The 19,296-nt window shown below is 35.7% G+C and overlaps 1 protein-coding gene across 2 annotated transcripts in view; it reads left to right on the top strand.

Annotated features, from left to right (window-relative positions):
* The window catches only part of LOC121371477 (protein Smaug homolog 1-like), a 76,953-nt gene that overhangs the window by 14,503 nt on the left and 43,154 nt on the right, over positions 1-19,296 (top strand). For both annotated transcript variants that reach the window (XM_041497397.1, XM_041497396.1), the window contains exon 3: positions 14,485-15,099. In XM_041497397.1, the coding sequence (XP_041353331.1) occupies positions 14,485-15,099 (615 nt within the window). The remainder of the gene's footprint in view (positions 1-14,484; positions 15,100-19,296) is intronic.

The raw sequence follows: 19,296 nt of genomic DNA, 5'->3' as shown, positions 1-19,296 counted from the left end.
AGCTTGAAAAACAGACCCATGTCCAAGAAGCGAAACGGCACGTGCCAATACGGAATTGACCCCGCGATTGTGTGGCGGTGCGTTCACTGGTCAACTGTGCAAAACATCAGGCTAAAATATTGAGCCGTGTTAATTTTATATGATGTTTCAAGTTACACTGTTACTTTTTTCCGCTAGTATATAAAAGTTCTACCAATGGAAAAATGCAGAAGGTTTCTATTCTAGGACTATATGTCAAAATTATCAAGTGTTTGACATCCAATAGCTGATGATTTAATAAATCAATGTGTTCTAGTGGTGTCGTTAAAGAAATCAAACTTTCAACTTTTTTAACTTGGAAATTAATGGAAATAGTTGTATAATTTTTAGACAGATGGTAGTAAGAGAAATGCTGTTTAAAATTTGTCAAAACACATGAAATGGAGGCCTCAATTTCATAACATTTATGTTACTGTTTACAGACATTCTGCCAAAAACTAAATGGACCATAAGTGCCCTTAAGTGGCTATGGATTTGAGATTGTACACGACAAAACAGGAGTTCTCTTACTTTCATCCGACTAAAAATTATATCCATTTATTTGAATGTTTTAGGGTCCATACTGTTACCCTACGTACCCTCTGACAAACACCAGGTTTAAGCGGTTTATACTGTTTGTCTTCGTTTTGTGTGTGATTTATTGATGTGTCATAGACACAAACTGTATTTCATACTAAGGTGCAGAATTGGTGGGGATTTCGGCATAGATCATTGGTTATTAACTTTGATTATATAATTCCTGCAATGAAGCACGAGTTCCTTTTTTCGCATTATGCTATGAATCAGAATTTTTTAGGTAACCCTGTTATTTACAAATTAAGATATCATAGATGCACCTTTATTGGTGAAATTATCATCACAGCTGTGTTTCAGGAAATATATATTTTTCTCTAAATTTTGATTAGCAGCTACTGTTTAATGTTTTGAAATTGTGTAGCAGTCTCTGAAAGTTGCATAGCGAATTGCGGCACAATACTAACAAAATGTTCCCTGTCTTCATGAAAGGTGAAAGTGACAAGATTTTAAGTTGTGTAGGCTTTTGATGATAACCCATTTAAGATGAAAAGACACATTTATTAAAAGTGTAGTTGTGTTTGTGTTTTCCAGTGATAAGTTGGTGTAAACAATATTTATTGCCGTTGGTGTTTTCTTATAACATTAGTATTTCTGCGAGAAAGAAATTTTTGGGTATGACGCTATGGAATTGAATGGAACCACAGTCATCTGGAGGTATGGGGGCCGCCCCCAGAAAGAAAATGGGTTAGTTTTAGGCTTAGGGTTATGAAAATCATATAGTAATGATACAGCTATTAAGAGTAATTAATTTTGTCAAAGGTTAATTTTAAAAAAAATTGTTGAGTATGGTGCCATACCAATTTTACCAGAAAAGTGGTACCCAATTTTTTTAAATCTTATGCCCTGTATAAATACTTAAATATATTTCCTTCTGATAATTGCACAGGGAACATTTTATTTTTAATATTTTGACTATCGCAGGCCTTCTAGAATACGGTGGCCCGGTGCCCGAGGCCAGTATTTTTTGGATTCGGGCCAGTAAAAGTTACTTTGTGCAATCCCGATGGCAAGTGGTAAAAAAAAATAAAAAATCTACAACACTATGTCCTACGATCTTACAAAAACAAAAGAAACATCTACAAGTCACTTCTTTTGATTTACTATCACATGCAATATTTCACTAACAAATAGTTAGCCACCAGTAATCTCTGACCCATCCATGACATCAATATACCTACTGATATAACTTTATTAAAGTTATAAAGTGTAAACATTGGAAAAACTAAAGTTCATTGTTTTGCCGCCATTTTGCTTTTTACACTGAAATCCAAAGATTTGTTACTCTAATACTAATAATATGCAAAACGGTAACCAGTCTTTTATTATTATTATTATTTTTTTTAAATAGATATATTTAACAAAGTACCCAAATTGCTAAATTACTAATATGGTGTGTGTGTTGGAGGGGTGGGGGGTGGGGGTGGCTTAAACTGCAATACATGTACACTTTATGCTAATAAAGGTTCTTAATTGTTTCTTTTCTCTTTTTGTTTTTTGAGGGGGTGGGTAAGTTCCCTTTCATAAGTAAATGAATAATGCTGTTAATTGTTGTAATATCTCAGTAACATGGATTATTTTTTATAACTTAGGTGGTTTTAGTGGACCAATTATTTTAAAATTTTAATAGGTACGGTAACTTTATTCTGAACTGATGAAAATTATTTGCATATTTTTCTAAACAAACCATAAAGCATACCCAATGAGCCTATCTGTTGTGTAAATTGACAAATTGATTAAACATGATCTCAGTATGAAAAATGGACATTAAAAAGTTAATTATTTCAATTTACTGTTTTTTTGTTTTATAATTTTTTATTAAAATTGGGCAAGTGAATTTTTCACCATGGTCAGTAAATTTTCAAATCTTCCAGAACCCCTGCTATCGCCATTTTTTCTCAATTCAAAATTGATTAGCAACTACTGTTGAATATTTTAAAATTGTGTAACGATCTATGAAACTTGCGTAGTGAATTGTAATGTGATACTGAACAAAACGTTCCCTGTTGCGAGAATCTTAGTTTGTGTGCTTATGTTGCTTATGAATGCAAGTCGTCTTTGCGTAATCCATTTTTGTTCGCACATTATATTCAGAACATCATTTACGTGGTCATAAAAGGTTATGCAAAAACTAAATGGGTTGCATCAGTTTGTTTTGTATATTAATTAATTAAACCTATAAATGGTTTACACACATTTTTTGTTCCCAGTGGCTTGTTAACGGTACATGTAATTATTTCACTTGCTACTACAGTTAATCGGCAAACTTGTGTCTGCTCGTGTTTCCATTATGGCTATATTACTAATAGCGTAATCATTAGTTTTCTTCAAGCAACAGGTGACGTAAATTTCACTATGGGAATAAAGGAAAAGTGCCTTCATTTAAACGATTCTTTTAAATTGTTGCACATTAAAACTTAAATATATTTGGTTCTTTGGGTGCCGAATAACAAAATGAATAGAGTATAACTTTGATGTATCAAATAAATGAGTAAATTAGTATTTTTTACAACGACATGGCAGCAGTCATCAATACACTACATGTATCAACAGCCAGTAGGCCACTAAAAAGTAAATCTTACATTTTCATCCCTGCCTGTCCACAGGACAAAGACCCACCCACATTAACCTTTAGACTACTGGATTAATTTTTAACAAAAGCCACGTTGAGTGGGTACAAGTTTATAATTTTTACTCACATATATTCACTTAAATGTTTTATAAAAACATGAAATAAAGTGCATATACTAATTGGTAAGTATTATTTTCGTGTCTTTTTTTGTAATTTTTATTATTTTAGATCGGCTAATGGTGATTAAAATTAGGCAAAAAATTAAAAAAGTTGCGTTTACTTACGGGCATTTGTGGCCAGCTGTCCAGTATTTATGTCCATTATTCCCGATAACAGTGGTTTTCTAACACAGAATTTTTTTTAAAACCCTAACTAAGATTCATATTGCAATATTTGGTAATTTTCGTTGTTGGTAAAACGATCAAATTTATTATCAAATTAGCTGTCACAATCAGCTATCGATCCCTGAAAATGACCGCGACGTGCCGCCATTGTTGTCAAGCGAAAATACTTGCCGAAAACCACTTTTGGAACTCAAAATTTCAAGATATTTTCAATTGAAAAAATCAAAACAAAAGCCACCATTTTGAAAAAAATATCTTTTTTCTTTAATTATATTTCTGTTTCCGGTGAGTGTCGTGTGCAAAACGGTGGGAAATATGAATTGGGGAATGCACTGTATACAGTGTACAGTATATCGACTGATGTGACGTCAGGCGAGATATCTCGCCTGCAGTAGTCAGAAGGTTAAAAAAAAATTGTCCTAAAAATTTTAAATAAATTAAATGAAAATCAAGCATTTAGTTTATAATGGCCTTAGTTTTTCTTGAATACACACATATACTGAACAAAAAAAGAAACTTCCGATTTGTACACATAGTATTTGTTGTGTTAAAGAATTCATTGTGTAATGAAATTATATAGGTAGTATTAGCCTTGAGCTGTATTATCAGGATTCATGAATTTTATCGATTATTTTTGCACTGTTAATCGTCGACAACGTGAAATTCAATTTGCACGTGCATGCATGGTTCGACATGTCCCGTGTAGTATTTGGTCAATTTGTTTTACTTGTCTTACTGACATTGTTGTCAAGTGAATGAAAACGCTTCGAAATTTGTAAAAAAAACCCACGTTTTTTACATTGTAGCATTTTTAGTATGCCAAGAATACCCAATAATTTACGCGAACGGGTGATTGGCATGCTTGATGCTGGCATGTCAACAGAAGATGTTGCAAGGCATGTTGGGAGTTCTAGTCGAGCGATACGAAATCTTCGCGTAAGATTTCGAACGACAGGAAGCACCAACGACTTGCCATGTCGTGGACGTCCGCGTGTTACAACGCATGGTCAAGACCGCTATATCATGAACACGCATTTGCGCAATCGATTCGAAACTGCCACTGCTACTGCTGCTAACACACCTGGGCTTCATAATAACGGAATCAGTGGGCAAACTGTTCGTAATCATCTGCGGGAGAACGGTTTACATGCATGGCATCTTTACGTCGGATGCGATTTAACGCAACGTCATCGTCTTAATTGGGCACGTGTACACACTCGTTGGATACGGCGACGCTGGAATACCGTTCTTTTTTCGGATGAATCCAGATTTTCTTTACAATGTGGTGATTGGCATGGGTGATTGGCATGCGTGATGGCAGGGTGCGCGTCTACCATAGGAGAAATGAACGCTATGCTGACTGTTATGTTTTTGAACGAGATCGTTTCGTTGGGTGGGGGTTGTGTCATGGTCTGGGCATCCATTGCCCATGGTTATCGTTCACCACTAGTCGTCATTGATGGCAATTTAAATGCTCAACGTTACCGCGATGACATTCTCGCTCATCACGTCATTCCTCTGTTCCATAACAACGCCAACTTCTCGATTTTTCAGCATTATAATGCCACCTCTCATACAGCTAGACACACTGTAAATTTTCTTAGGACAAATAACATTGATTTCATTGATGACTGGCCCGCTAAAAGTCCTGATCTCAACCCCATCGAGCATGTCTGGGATAGTCTGGACAGACGATTGAGGCGTCATCCCAACCCACCCGCTAACGTCAATGAACTTCGTCAAGTGCTCATTCAGGAATGGAACAATATTCCACAGACAGAAATCAACACTTTAGTCAATTCTATGCACCTGCGATGCACTGCAGTGGTCAATTCAAGAGGTGGTCATACCCGTTATTAAGTGGGTTTTTTTTTTTTTTTTTAACCCCTACCACACTTGGTCAAAATTTCTCCCAGTTTCTATTAACCTATGGCCATGATTTTTGCACCAAACAATGCATCATGGAACACTCTTTAAACGCATATATAAATTATTCCACACGGTTTGTTTTCATCAAGTTATGTTCAAGCAAAGTTAGCAGAAGTTTCTTATTTTGTTCAGTATATATACATGTACCTCTATAGTCCGTCCCACAGTGAACACCTTTTTTCTTATTATGAAATTTACTACAAGTTATTTATTTCTGAGCCGATTGTTTTCAAAATTGCATACAAAAATAGTATTATTTTTGTTATTTGCAAAATACTTTTACTTTTCTTCTTACGTCAAACCAAATTGAAATTATTTACAAAAAACATTTTTGTGGATTGACTATAGCTGGCATTTGTTGACATTGATAATTCACGTGTTGTTGCCATGACCTGGCTTATGCATTATTTTTTATGTCATCTACGATACGGCCAACATATTTACATACATGTACAGGTCTGTGTGTTTGTATATATATATATATATGTACATGTGGGTCATTAATTGTTTCATTCTAATTTGTTTTGTTTATCAAGATATCTCCAGATATGTAATGATTTTATTTGGTAATAGTTTGCCAAGGTCTGTAACTGTTACAAACCACCAGGTAGACAGAGACGGTCTCTCAGCAGAATATGCAACAGGTGGGCGACGGGAGCCAGCTGTTTCCCTGTCAGCTTGGCTAACTCTCTCCGCTGGCTTACAATGTCGTTTGACTCACAGTGCTAGTACCACTGTGTGCAGGAAGACCTGCAGTGCGTGGAAAACCAGAAACTGAAAATACCTGTAGCACGATTCACTGTCTGAGCTGGTAATTCGTTTGTCTGGTGTGCGGTATCACACTGATATTATAGCTGTGCACAGGAAGACAGTTGTGATTACAAACCATGAAAATTTATATATATATATATATATATATATATATATATATATAGATAGATAGATAGATAGCAAGGAGTCACAATCCTCAAATTCGCATTAATTAATTAATAAAATTATTGTAAGAATAATTTCATGCTGATACGGTTCAAGCAAATTGACCACAACACATTCGTTAACTAGGCTGTGTGTGAATATATATATATATAGCTCCTAACGACTTCTATCTCACTATATATATATATATATATATATATATATATATATAGTGAGACAGAAGTCATTAAGAGCTAGTATTGAGATATTTTGAAAAGTCACTAGCCACAGGGCTAGTGGGTTTGTCAAAACCACTAGCCCACCAAGATAAAGCACTAGCCCAAATTCCTGATAAATTATAACTGGATTTTTATATAATTTTTGTAACATTACACATTTATGAGTATAACAGTAAAATAATACAAACTCTTAAATCATGTTGTAACTTTCAGTTTTTTGTCGTGTTGTACATTTGGTCTTTTGTCAAGTGTGATCCATCGTCATTGTCCCGTTTTTGCTTTTGCCCTCTCCCCGGGGAAAAATAATTGAGCAAACTCATGGTTGGTATCTAAACCCACTATCGAAATAATTAAATTTAAATGAAGGTATGACAGTGTGACACACGGTAATAGATGGTTCAGTGTATTTGGTAGTTGGTTATATATTTAGGGCCTACTATTTATGTCGCTCAAATACAGGGCATTATCCTGTGTCAGACCGATATCAAAAGAATATAACGGCGACATCTAATCCGATGAACAAAAAAGGTATTGCCGATAACCACATGTCAGCGAAGTGTTAAATTAGAAAACAATAGGTAAATAAAACAAACACTGAAATTCAAAGCATGGCTGGGGTTTACTTGATTGAGATTAACCTGTCTTCGCCAAGTTCTTAGCCTAAAACATATGTGACGTGTCCAACCAATCAAAACACGCATGTCATTAGACTTATTTCCTGTGCCAGAAACTTCAACGGGAAAAGTAAACAATTCATGCTGTAACTGTGACGATGTAGAGATAGCATGTTACTGCAGTTTGCAGACCTAGCTCAAGTAGATTATTATTATATACTGATAGCGTTGTTGATATTATTCGATGACAAACGTCACAATCAAATTTATTAAATGAAATTTCAGCCGAGAGAAAAAGAAGAAAAGAAAAAACCCACGATCGAGCGATAACGAGAGGAGGGGGGAAACCACTAGCCCTGCGGGCTAGTGGTTTTGCATTTTTCACTAACCCGAACTTAAAAACCACTAGCCACGGGCGTCGGGCTAGCGGATTTGTCGAACTCTGATATAAGGACAGGTTAGTGAGAGAGAAGTTGTGAGATGCATACATTGTGTAAGCCGTAAGCTGGGAAACGTGATTATTTGCTCCACTAACTTAGATTATGGGGAGCCATTGAAGATTACCATATTGACCTTTTCATGCCAAGGGGAGCTAAACAAATATTCTCCCTGAACTCAAGGGAGTGGGGGGGGGGGGGGGGGGGAGGATAGTGATAGCTCCTCTAAAACAGTAAGGTCTGACCTGGTTTAACGACTTCTTCACCACAAACACCAGTCTGTTTCTCATCGTTTAAAAATGTCATTTACTTGGCTAGCTCTGGGTTAGCCAAATTATAGTCTCTATTTAACTTTAAAAATTACACAATTAAAGCTATTTTCGATCAAAATGTAAATTACAGGCTGGTAGGTACTGGGTTCAGATCCCAGTCGAGGCATGGGATTTTTAATCCAGATACCGACTCCAAACCCTGAGTGAGTGCTCCGCAAGGCTCAATGGGTAGGTGTAAACCACTTGCACCGACCAGTGATCCATAACTGGTTCAACAAAGGCCATGGTTTGTGCTATCTTGCTTGTGGGAAGCGCAAATAAAAGATCCCTTGCTGCTAATCGGAAAGAGTAGCCCATGTAGTGGCGACAGCGGGTTTCCTAACAAAATCTGTGTGGTCCTTAACCATACATGTATGTCTGACGCCATATAACCGTAAATAAAATGTGTTGAGGGCATTGTTAAATAAAACATTTCTTTCTTTCTTTCTTTCAAAATGTAAATTATTACATGAAATTATTTATCCAAATTAAATAAAATTGTCCAGTGTTTTTAAAATTCACAAATGGCAAATTTGGCGAGTGCCAGAGCTAGCCCTGCATTTACATTTTAATTGCTACTAGTATGTGTTGCTGATAAGGCTTCACCAGTTTTAACCCCGTGAAACACTGATTGGTTGATTTACATTTTAATTGCTACTAGTATGTGTTGTGGATAAGGCTTCACCAGTTTTAACCCCGTGAAACACTGATTGGTTGATTTACATTTTAATTGCTACTAGTATGTGTTGTGGATAAGGCTTCACCAGTTTTAATCCCGTGAAACACTGATTGGTTGATTTACATTTTAATTGCTACTAGTATGTGTTGTGGATAAGGCTTCACCAGTTTTAATCCCGTGAAACACTGATTGGTTGATTTACATTTTAATTGCTACTAGTATGTGTTGTGGATAAGGATTCACCAGTTTTAATCCCGTGAAACACTGATTAGTTGATTTACATTTTTATACACTTGTTTATTACCTGTCTTTCCTATATGACTCGCCTGGCAAACAGTCACATTTATTTCTATATCAAGACAAGGAAGTAGATACAATTCTTTTAGCTTGTTGTTCTGATAGATGTTTTTGCTTTGTCATTGTTAAGAATACCCTGTACATGTTCCTTGTCTATTTTTGGTAATTTCCTTTGTTCATATGTACATGTATAGCTGTACATGCTCTTTCATGTACCCGTGGGTGTACAGGTATAAATAAACAGGTTTATTTTTGTTTGTTAACCCATTTATATACATGTTCAGGCATTGAATTTGATGATTTTTAATGATTTTGCCGGAAGCATAAAAATAATGTAATCTAAAGATTTTCTTGGGATTTGTGGAAACTGGGAATCTTTGCAAAATCTGCAGCCTGTTTAATTCTGTATGTACATACCTACTAGTATACCTGTTGGAATTTGTATTTGTACCTCTATACACGTTTCCGTTTATAAGTCTTATTGTATCTGTGTAACCTCTATATGTACTGTATGTATCTCTATACCTGTTTATAAATTGTTTACTTGTTATAGTACATGTACCTATAAGCAGCCGTACACTAATTTAATGGTGATGTCTGTAAAACTACATTGCAGAAAAATGCCTGTCATTAGTATTTGCTTTCCAGATGTCAACTTAATGTAGTCACCTTCTTGATAATTTACTCAGCTGAGGCCTTACAAAGGATCTAGGTTTTATTAAAGTTTAAATGTACTTTTAATTGAGAGACAAACTTACTTGAGTGTTTTTATTACTGTAAATTTCATTGAGAATCAGATTATATTTTTGTAATCGGCCATTAGTTTTCACCAACTGATTGATACCCTGTTTTAATAATACTGATAAACTTACTAATGGTGAATTTTATCAGCTCTTATAACTTCAACACTGATTACATTTTACAGATTGCATTGTTAAGGAAGATGTTTAACATAGTCGCCTACTTTTTAAATAAACATCCTTAAAAAATTAACACCCTTGAATTTGCATCTCTGTCTATTTTACCATGCATACATATAAATCTCCTATTTGGTCAACGATTGAGCTATTTTTGGTTCCACCCAGAATTCCAAAACTGGTGTAATGAAGGCCGTGTTATGTCCTATCCTGTCTTTAAAATTCTGCATATATAAGATCCCTTGCTGTAAATTGAAACGAGCAGCAGGTTGTGTAGTCGCAGCGGCTTTCCTCTCTCATTATCTGTGTGGTCTTTAGCCATATTATGTCCGATGACATATTATTATTACTGTAATTAAAATGTGTTGAGTGAGTTGAGTAAAACATTCCTTTCCAGGGTTTCTGCCAGAGGGTAAAACTGGTATGGCGCCATACCCAAATTATTTAGATTTTATTTTTTTAAGTTAACATTTTGACAACATTAATGACTTATTATTACTGTATCAGGCTTCGAAATTCACGATGGCTCCACAGCATTTGCCGTACTGCCTTGTGCCTTTGTCGTGATGCCTAAAAAATACCAGTTACTTTACGGCTATGAATAACCGTGCCCTTTTAATTACCTCTTGTGGTGCCCCTTTTGTGTTTGGTTTCTTTTTTTAAACTTGTATAACCCTAACTTTTATTTTAAAACATTAAACATGCACAAATTCGATGTTCCTCGGTAGTGTTTGTATGTACAGTTTCTTGGTCATGTATTATAATTGCACATCGAACGTAACAAATGATAAATTACGGTTGAAACGTACAGCGTTATGGGAAAAACCCCCACCGTAAATTGCCGAAAGTTTTAACGTCGTACATTTACGGAAAAAAAACCCGGGGCAATTTTTTTTTTCTTCAAAAATAGGCTAAACCATGCCTAGAAGAAAAAGAAGACTAAAGAAGACAAAAATTGTCAAAACGTTTTCATTATTTCAGGTAAAAATTATTATTATTATTAGCTATTTAAATGTCAGCTGCATTCAACCAGCTTTGTGCGCTTCACAATAAACCAAATGGCCACGTTGAGAACCAATCAAATAGTTCACGAACGTCAGACAAACGTTTGCTGGCTGAACTTGGGGCTGTTGTTATCGATATTCTTCATGACAAATTTTGAAAAGTAAAAAAGTAAACGTGTATTGGAAATAACAAAACAATACTAATTTTGTGTGCAATTTACAAATCAATCGGCTTAGAAATGAATAACTTGTAGTAAATTTCATAGTAATAAAAAAGGCGTTATAGTTTTAATGTTTATTAGCCTATTGAACGGACCCATGCTAAAATCACACAAATTAATTTATTCCCAATTAACTGAAACACTGAAATAAATGTGAACTGTTTAATGTTTGTGGTTATTCTTGAATATTCCGTTTATTTAATTATTATCCATGCTATACATCACTGGTCACCAATTACCGTGGTACCTAATAAGAGCACGTGTTAATGATTCCAGTTTCAAACAAATTAGTTATGCTCATATCCATTCAACGTCCAGGCATGTCTAGTCTGGGTCCAGTCTCTAACAACGCCAGTGATTGGGTCCAGGGCATGGCGTAAGAAGGTGCCAATACGTGGGGTGGGGGTGTATAAAAACCATCGCTGCTGCCCCCCCACCCCCACCCCACACACACACACCCCTCAACCTCCATTTAAAACACACACACACACACACACACACACACACACATTAAAAATAATCCATAAATGCTGAAAACATACTTAAGAAAATAGGCCATGGTGTCCTCCGACAATATTTACGTTTTTGTGGATATGGTCACATGACAGAATGGGATTTCCCTCCACATTTTTTATTCTATAATTAAATGGGTCATTTGGTTAATCTTGTTATTACAATTATGTTTGTTGGAGAAAAAGTTGAAATTAGGGTGGATTTTTTTTATTATTGTTAAATATAGAATTTACAACAAAAATAATACAAAGATTAAATTTTTAAAAACCTACTAGTAAATGATTTGGTTTGAACATTTATTTATTTAATTATTTGTATTTCAAATAATTTAACACTGAACATTTCATCCCTTTTCCTAAAGCTTTGATTGTATTGTTCTGAAACGTAATACACATATTCTCTTTTTAGTCTCCACAAAATAATAAAGATGTCTAAACTTGTAAAAACTTGAGGGTTTTGGGGTGGGTTTTTTAATTAATGAGATTGTAAAATTGAAATAGAAATCTTGATTAGTTAATTCTGAAACTTAGTACCTGTATTCTACAGTGATTCTCTGGAGATACCTTCACAAACTAATAGATAAAATTAACATATCTACTTTTATTATAGATTATTTTATTTTATTTCTTTAATGTTAAGACTTTAACATAATTGTCCAGCCATTCAAATATAATGTTCTTTCAGTCATACTCCATCTGCTCAGATGGTCTGAAACCAGTGGACTTTGATCCATTACCTGCTGTAATGAGATGGAACAGCATCAGTGTTTGTTCAAGGAGACCAGATATGTCATAATCTCTCTCCACCAAAGTTGTCTTTAAGGACACCACAGAAAAAATAAATTACTGTTTTGTTTAATGACACCAGTACAATACTTTGATTTATTGATGAATGACCAAGTTTTTTTCTGGTTAAATTGACTTCCTAAAAAAGACTGCCTTGGTGCCCTTTGAAAATGTATGAACGTAGCCTTTGTGCCTTTTAGGTTAGCCTTGGTGCCCTTCATTTCCTAGATTTTTAAAGGCTATTATATTTCGAGGCCTGCTGTATGATTTTCTTTCTGGTGGAGGCCCCCCATATATCCTTGTGACTGCGGTTGCATTTAGCACACTCATTGTAAATATCCAATTCCATAGCGCCGTACCCATAAATGTTTTTCCTTCCAAGTATCAGTCTGTACATAAAATCTTGAGGAATCTTGTATTTGGAATACAAATTCCACCTTTCTGTTTTTGTCAAATCTCAAATTCAAGCCAGCTTTTACTTGTTGTAAATATTTAGAAGCCCTCTTGTATTTCCAATATAAAACTCTTAATTTCCATGTTCAGGTACATGTATTTAATTTTGAAGAAGTTTACTGTCTGGTGTGTTGCTTTCTGATGGTAAAGAAGGTCTTTTGAAAACCAAAACAAGTGGTTCTGCGGTATTAAAGATATGAGGACAAGGCTAATGGTACAAATAGAAATGAAAGAAATATATGTTAAAATGTGTTAAAATATGCAGTTACGTGTAGTTGCAGAAATCAGTTTGCGTTCACAAATTGATAATATTCCCCTGAAGGAAAAGAGTGAGAATTAGATTCCCATAACATCAGTGTTTAAAAAAAAAATAGTCCGACATTCAGTATTCAGAACTGGAATCTATTAGAAAGTAATTGGATTCTGGTGCATTCCCATGATATAAAGTTGTGAGAATCTAAAAATCGATTTCAGTAGAATTTAATGAAAATTGATTCCTATTAGCTGAAATTACTGGTTACCGACTGAAAGGGAAAGGGAACCGTATACTACAGCCATACTGTTTTCTTATGTGGTAAAAAGCAGGAAACATTTTGTTCAGTATTGTGTCGCGATTCATTATGTAAGTTTTAGGAGTGCTTCACAATTCTGTAATGTTAAATACAAGAGGTTTGTTTTTTTGTTTTTATTTGCCATGCATATATTATTTACCTGTTAAAACTACAGTGGTCCAGTGTGGTCTTCTGAACCTGAAGTATGATCTGTACCATGCTTGTTTCATTGTCGGTGATGTAACAGGATAATGTATTGCCGAACAGTTGTCATAATTTAAAAAAAAAAAAAAAAAAAAATTATTGACCAAAACAAATATGGTAGTGCCATGGTTAAATATGAAGTTGTTAATCACTTTTCAAATCGATAACAAATGTTGCTAAATCAACATTTTAATTATTTTTTTTGAGAATTGAAAAGTTGCGTAAACCATTTATGGGATACCGGGTACTAAAAAAACAAATTCAGGTAACCCTTTTTGTTTTTACGTAACCCATCATGAATTTGAACGGAAAATGGATTATGCAAGCTATACTTACGCGATTGATGTGCAAATGAAACTATCTCTCTTGGTATTTCAAAATGGATTATGCAAGCTATACTTATGCGATTGATGTGCAAATGAAACTATCTCTCTTGGTATTTCAAAATGGATTATGCAAGCTATACTTACACGATTGACGTGCAAATGAAACTATCTCTCTTGGTATTTCAAAATGGATTATGCAAGCTATACTTATGCGATTGATGTGCAAATGAAACTATCTCTCTTGGTATTTCAAAATGGATTATGCAAGCTATACTTATGCGATTGATGTGCAAATGAAACTATCTCTCTTGGTATTTCAAAATGGATTATGCAAGCTATACTTACGCGATTGACGTGCAAATGAAACTATCTCTCTTGGTATTTTCAGAAACCTGAATAATCTTTGTTATCCATCTTTTTGTTAGTGCACATCTGTGAATTCAATGTGTGAAGAAAAAAATGGGTTACACAAACTATACTATAGATGCGCTAACAAAACTATCGCTCTTGCCATTTTCAGATTTAAGCCTGAATAATCTTGGTTTTCCATCTTTTCTTCAGTGCACATCAGCCAGCTCTGTGGTGAGTACAAAGACAAGGCCATCCTGCATCTGCTCAACTACCTGCCTCTGTTGCAGTCGGGGAACACGCTGGCCAAGAAGGAGTACCTGACCGTCATCCCCAAGGTGCTGTCCCACGCCATCGAGAGTGGAGTCAACATCGAGGAGAGCCGGCAGCTCCTCTCGTACTCTCTCATCCACCCGGCGATCACCACCGAGGAGCGGTCGCAGTTTCGGATGTGGCTGGGCTACCTGGAGGAGCGATTCACGTACAGCATCAACCACTCACGCCAGACCCAGTCCTCGCAGGACTCCGGCTATTCTCAGGACAGTGTGGTGTCCAACCTTAGCTGCCAGACTTCCGGTATAAACAATGTTCAGCTCAACGGATGGAATTTGATACCGTCCGAGCTGATCGGCCCTGCCACTGGGAACGATCGTGTGGATAATTCCAGTAGCACTGGCGGGCTGATGCCAAACAGTTTCGGACACCTCCCGCTACAAGTGAGTAACAGTCACGCCGGGGCTGTGTCCTCGCCCAACAGTGGACACATCCCGCTTCACGCCACTTCATCAGCTCCACCCATCTTCAACACAACAGTGCCTACATCACAGGGTAAGTTTATTATTATTTTTTTTTTAAATTGTCATGGCCGGGGTCTAGCTCAGTAGTAGAATGCTCACATTAGGTGCAGTTGGTTTTAGGATAGATTGCTCTGAATGGACTCCAACCAGTGCCCCATGACTGATACATCAAAGGCCATGATATGTATTTCCTCTCTTCTGTCGTGCATGTGCTACAACAGCTGGCTAAAACCTCTTAAGTTTCTTGTCTGTGAGAGTGCATATAAAAGGTCATTTGCTGCTTTTCGGCTAGGAGTATTATTAAAAGTGTGTTTTTTAGACCTGGTTTCGAAATATATAATTTAAGACAACAAATAACCATGATTTAAAAAGGGGCGAGACGTAGCTCAGTGGTACAGCGCTCGCTCGATGCACGGTCGGTGTGGGATCGATTCCCGTTGGTGGGCCCATTGGGCTATTTCTCGTTCCTGCCAGTGCACCATGACTAGTATATCAAAGGCCATGCTATGTACTACCCTGTCTATGGGATGGCGCATATAAAAGATCCCTTGCTGCTAATCGAAAAGAGTAGCCCATAAAACAGTTCTTTTTTTCCATGATTTAAAATGTGCTACAGGATGATTAAATTAATATTCCTTTTCTTTTCAACATCAAACATTTTCAGTTAAAACATTTCAGATGTAGTAGAGCATAATAATCAGTGTTGGATAGGTAGGGAATATCTGTTTAATATTACCCCCAGCACATTATATAACCAGCTAAATAAAATCAGGTAAGGTTGGGGATTCTATTAAAGCCTGCCTTTTGTTCCATGTCTGTCTGTATGTGGCATATAAAATCAGTCTAGTTGGAAGCATTTATTCAGGCATTCCGAACATAGGCCCCTTCCCAAAAGAAAGTGGCACCGACAAGTACCAATTTCTATGCTAAAAATTCCTAATATATATATTTAATTATTTAATATATATAATAAATTAATGTAACATCAATAACCTAAAAAATATCCCAAGTGCTTAATATAACCAGGTGTTTAACTCCCACCAAAGCTGATGTAATAGAGGGCATGCCCAAATTAAGTACAAATATGCTGACCTATAGAATGTTAACCTACTGAATGTTAACCTACTGAATGTTAACCTACTGTATGTTAACCTATTGTATGTTAACCTACTGAATGTTAACCTACTGAATGTTAACCTATTGAATGTTAACCTACTGAATGATAAGCTGTAATTTGTGTCAAATGACTTGAAATGCATTTCTGAATATGTACAACTCTTTACAATTCTTTTACCAGTTATTATTAACATTACTGCACTAAAAGGACTTCGGTGTGCTCAGAACAGACAAAAAACCTGTTGTGTCCACATTTGTGAGATCTAAAGCCCTACTTGCGCTAATTTTCCCAATCCCTTCAAACATGGAACCCTGGCTAAAAATCCTTGATAAATCCCCGAGTTGTATGGCTATTTGTTAGGCTGAAAAAAACATGAGTATAATACCAAATATCTTGCATGTTCTTTTAAAATGTATCGAACAAGAGAAACAAGTTGAATACATTTAAAAAAAATGGATACGAATATAGTATTCTATTTCTGATATATATCCTCAACATAAATGTCACAGAGCAATTGGTTTTTCATTGGATGGTATGTCATCACCTAGAAACAGCCAATGTGTGTAAAAAGATCCGATTATAATAATGAAGACCTGCTACAGATTTCGGCTCTTTCATCTGGAAAGTTTTAGGAGACCAGGTAAATGATTGCCTTGCAATAAAATTGAAAAGAAAGTTTTTTTTATTTGAACCTGTATGATTGCTCACTTAACACTATTTCAAGAGACTGTGATCTTCAGATGAGTTTACAGGGAATGTGTTGTTCAGTATCATGTCATGATTCGCTACTCAAATTTTAGAGATCGCTACACAATTTTAAAACATTAAATAGTAGTTGCTAATCAAATTTTAATTGACTTGAAATATCACTAATCAAGATTTTGAAAACAGTATGTTCCCAGGCATCGAAATAAGTTGAGAACGGTCGTTCAGGTTACCGGGAGGTTACCACATGTTAGAAAAGTCGAACGGTGTTTCGTTCTCGATAAAAATTTCACGGTAGTTTCGTTTCTGAACGTAAACCAGGCAATGCATTTAGAACTTCTGCGTTTCATTATCGATGTTCGCGCACAAGTCACTCCGCGTTTAAGCAGCGTCCACTAGAGGAATTTAAATCCGCGTTTTGTTTTCTCAAACAAAATTGCACCGATGTTCGTGTGCACTTGTGCAATTGCAAAGCAATTTTGGCAATCCGCGTTTAAGCAGCGCCCACTAGATAAATTTACTTCCGGATTTCGTTTCTCGTACCGATGTTCGCACGCACCGTTACAATTTCAGAACGACCGCGTAGTAGTAACAGGAGTTCAATTCTAACTTTCATATAGTTGTGGAAACCTATAGGTTACCAGACTATATTTTGTGGTAACCTGTAAATGGGTTACTAGACACAATGCTTATTTCGATGCCTGTGTTCCCTGGCATGTCTATATACTGGGGTAAGTTCAGTCAACTGTTGGTTGCTAACATTCACTAAACTGTGTTTTACGCTACATGGTATACCAAATTATGACTTTGGGAACCAGTCAAAATAGTTTGCTAATGTTAGTGAAAAACGGCTGGCTGAACATGGGGCTGGACATGTAAACTCGGGTACTGCTAAAAGGACTCGCTGCCTACAGCAAACAAATTTGTTCAAAATTTGGCCTTAATCATTGAATGATATTTGAAAAAAAGCTACCTACAGTTTATGCTTGTATTTGTGAATGTTAAATTTAACAGCAGTAGGTAATGAATCAATATTGACCTCTTCAACATTTTATGTGTATTTTTTATAGTTTGTGATGTTTTGTTTGTTGCCTAGGTTGTTAAGAATTTAAAAGGCTTTGAAATTGGACACTGTATTTGAAGCACTTTGACCAATTTTAAACAGCAATTCTCTTATTATCTTTAAAATTTACGAAAATATATCCATTAATTTCCATGATTTCAGGGTATATAATTTTACACTCCAAACCCTCTGACAGAAATCCTGACTAATAAGCTGGATGTCCACTATTAAAATGTTGGTTGCGATCATGGCTAGAAATTAAGAATGTGTGAAATGGTTTTGCCAAAGGCAAAACGCTCCCATTCAGCTTTTTATTTAGCATGCATGACTACAACAATTTTAAACTAGTAACTTTTGCAAGAAATAAACAAAATTAAAAACCAAACATAATCCCTTTAACTGATGGCAATAATTTTTATCCAGTGGAGAAAAAACTGCCGTTACTGTTACTGTATTAATATGTTTATATCCAAATAATATAGCTCAGTCAGTTGAGTGCTCGCTTGAGGTGCTTGCGTTGCAGGATCAAACCACCTCGCTGGATCCATTCAACTGATTGGGTTTTTCTCGTTCCAACCAGTGCACCACAACTGGTCAGAGGCTGTGGTATGTGCTTTCCTGTCGGTAAAAAAGTGCATATATAAAAGATCCTTTGCTGCATTAAGAAAAATGTAGCGGGTTTCCTCTGAGTCAGAAATACCAAATGTTTGACATCCAATAGCCGATGATTAATGAATCAATGTGCTCTAGTGGTGTCGTTAAACAAAACAAATTTTAATATCCAAAAGAGGTTCATGCATTGATGATGCTCCTGACCCATGACAATTCATACTGCAACTACAGGAGTTGCCATCAGTTCAAGCCCTGCATCAAATTTTATCAATGGTTTGATTGGCAGATATTTTATTCTTTGTAATTAAATGTTAAAAAAATTTAGATGGAAAAAAAAAATCATGGCCTTGGCTTAATCCCTTCCCTTCCAAAAACCCTAGACAAGATGAAACTTAACACCCCATCCAACCATTCATTCAAAACTGATTTTTAGTTTCAAGATCAGATTTTGGCAAAATACTTGGTGCTTTAAAATGTTTGTTTTTTGTGTTTGTGGTATTTTAATTTTTTAATTTATTTTAATTTTGGTGTTATTTACCTTAAATCAAAACAGCGTACCGTACATTGTAGATGTGTATGAAGATTGCCAAAAGCTGGTTTAGATACTACCTGTATTACTAAACACATGATGATTTAGGTCAGTTTATAGAACATTAACAAGAGGCAACTGTTTATTGTAGCCACACCCAGGTCCACCCTTTGAGTGTAATAACCTGAATAAAGGATCGCCT

Source organism: Gigantopelta aegis, chromosome 4 (genome assembly GCF_016097555.1).
Source record: "Gigantopelta aegis isolate Gae_Host chromosome 4, Gae_host_genome, whole genome shotgun sequence".
NCBI lineage: Eukaryota > Metazoa > Mollusca > Gastropoda > Neomphalida > Peltospiridae > Gigantopelta > Gigantopelta aegis.
This window is presented reverse-complemented; position numbering and strand designations above follow the sequence as displayed.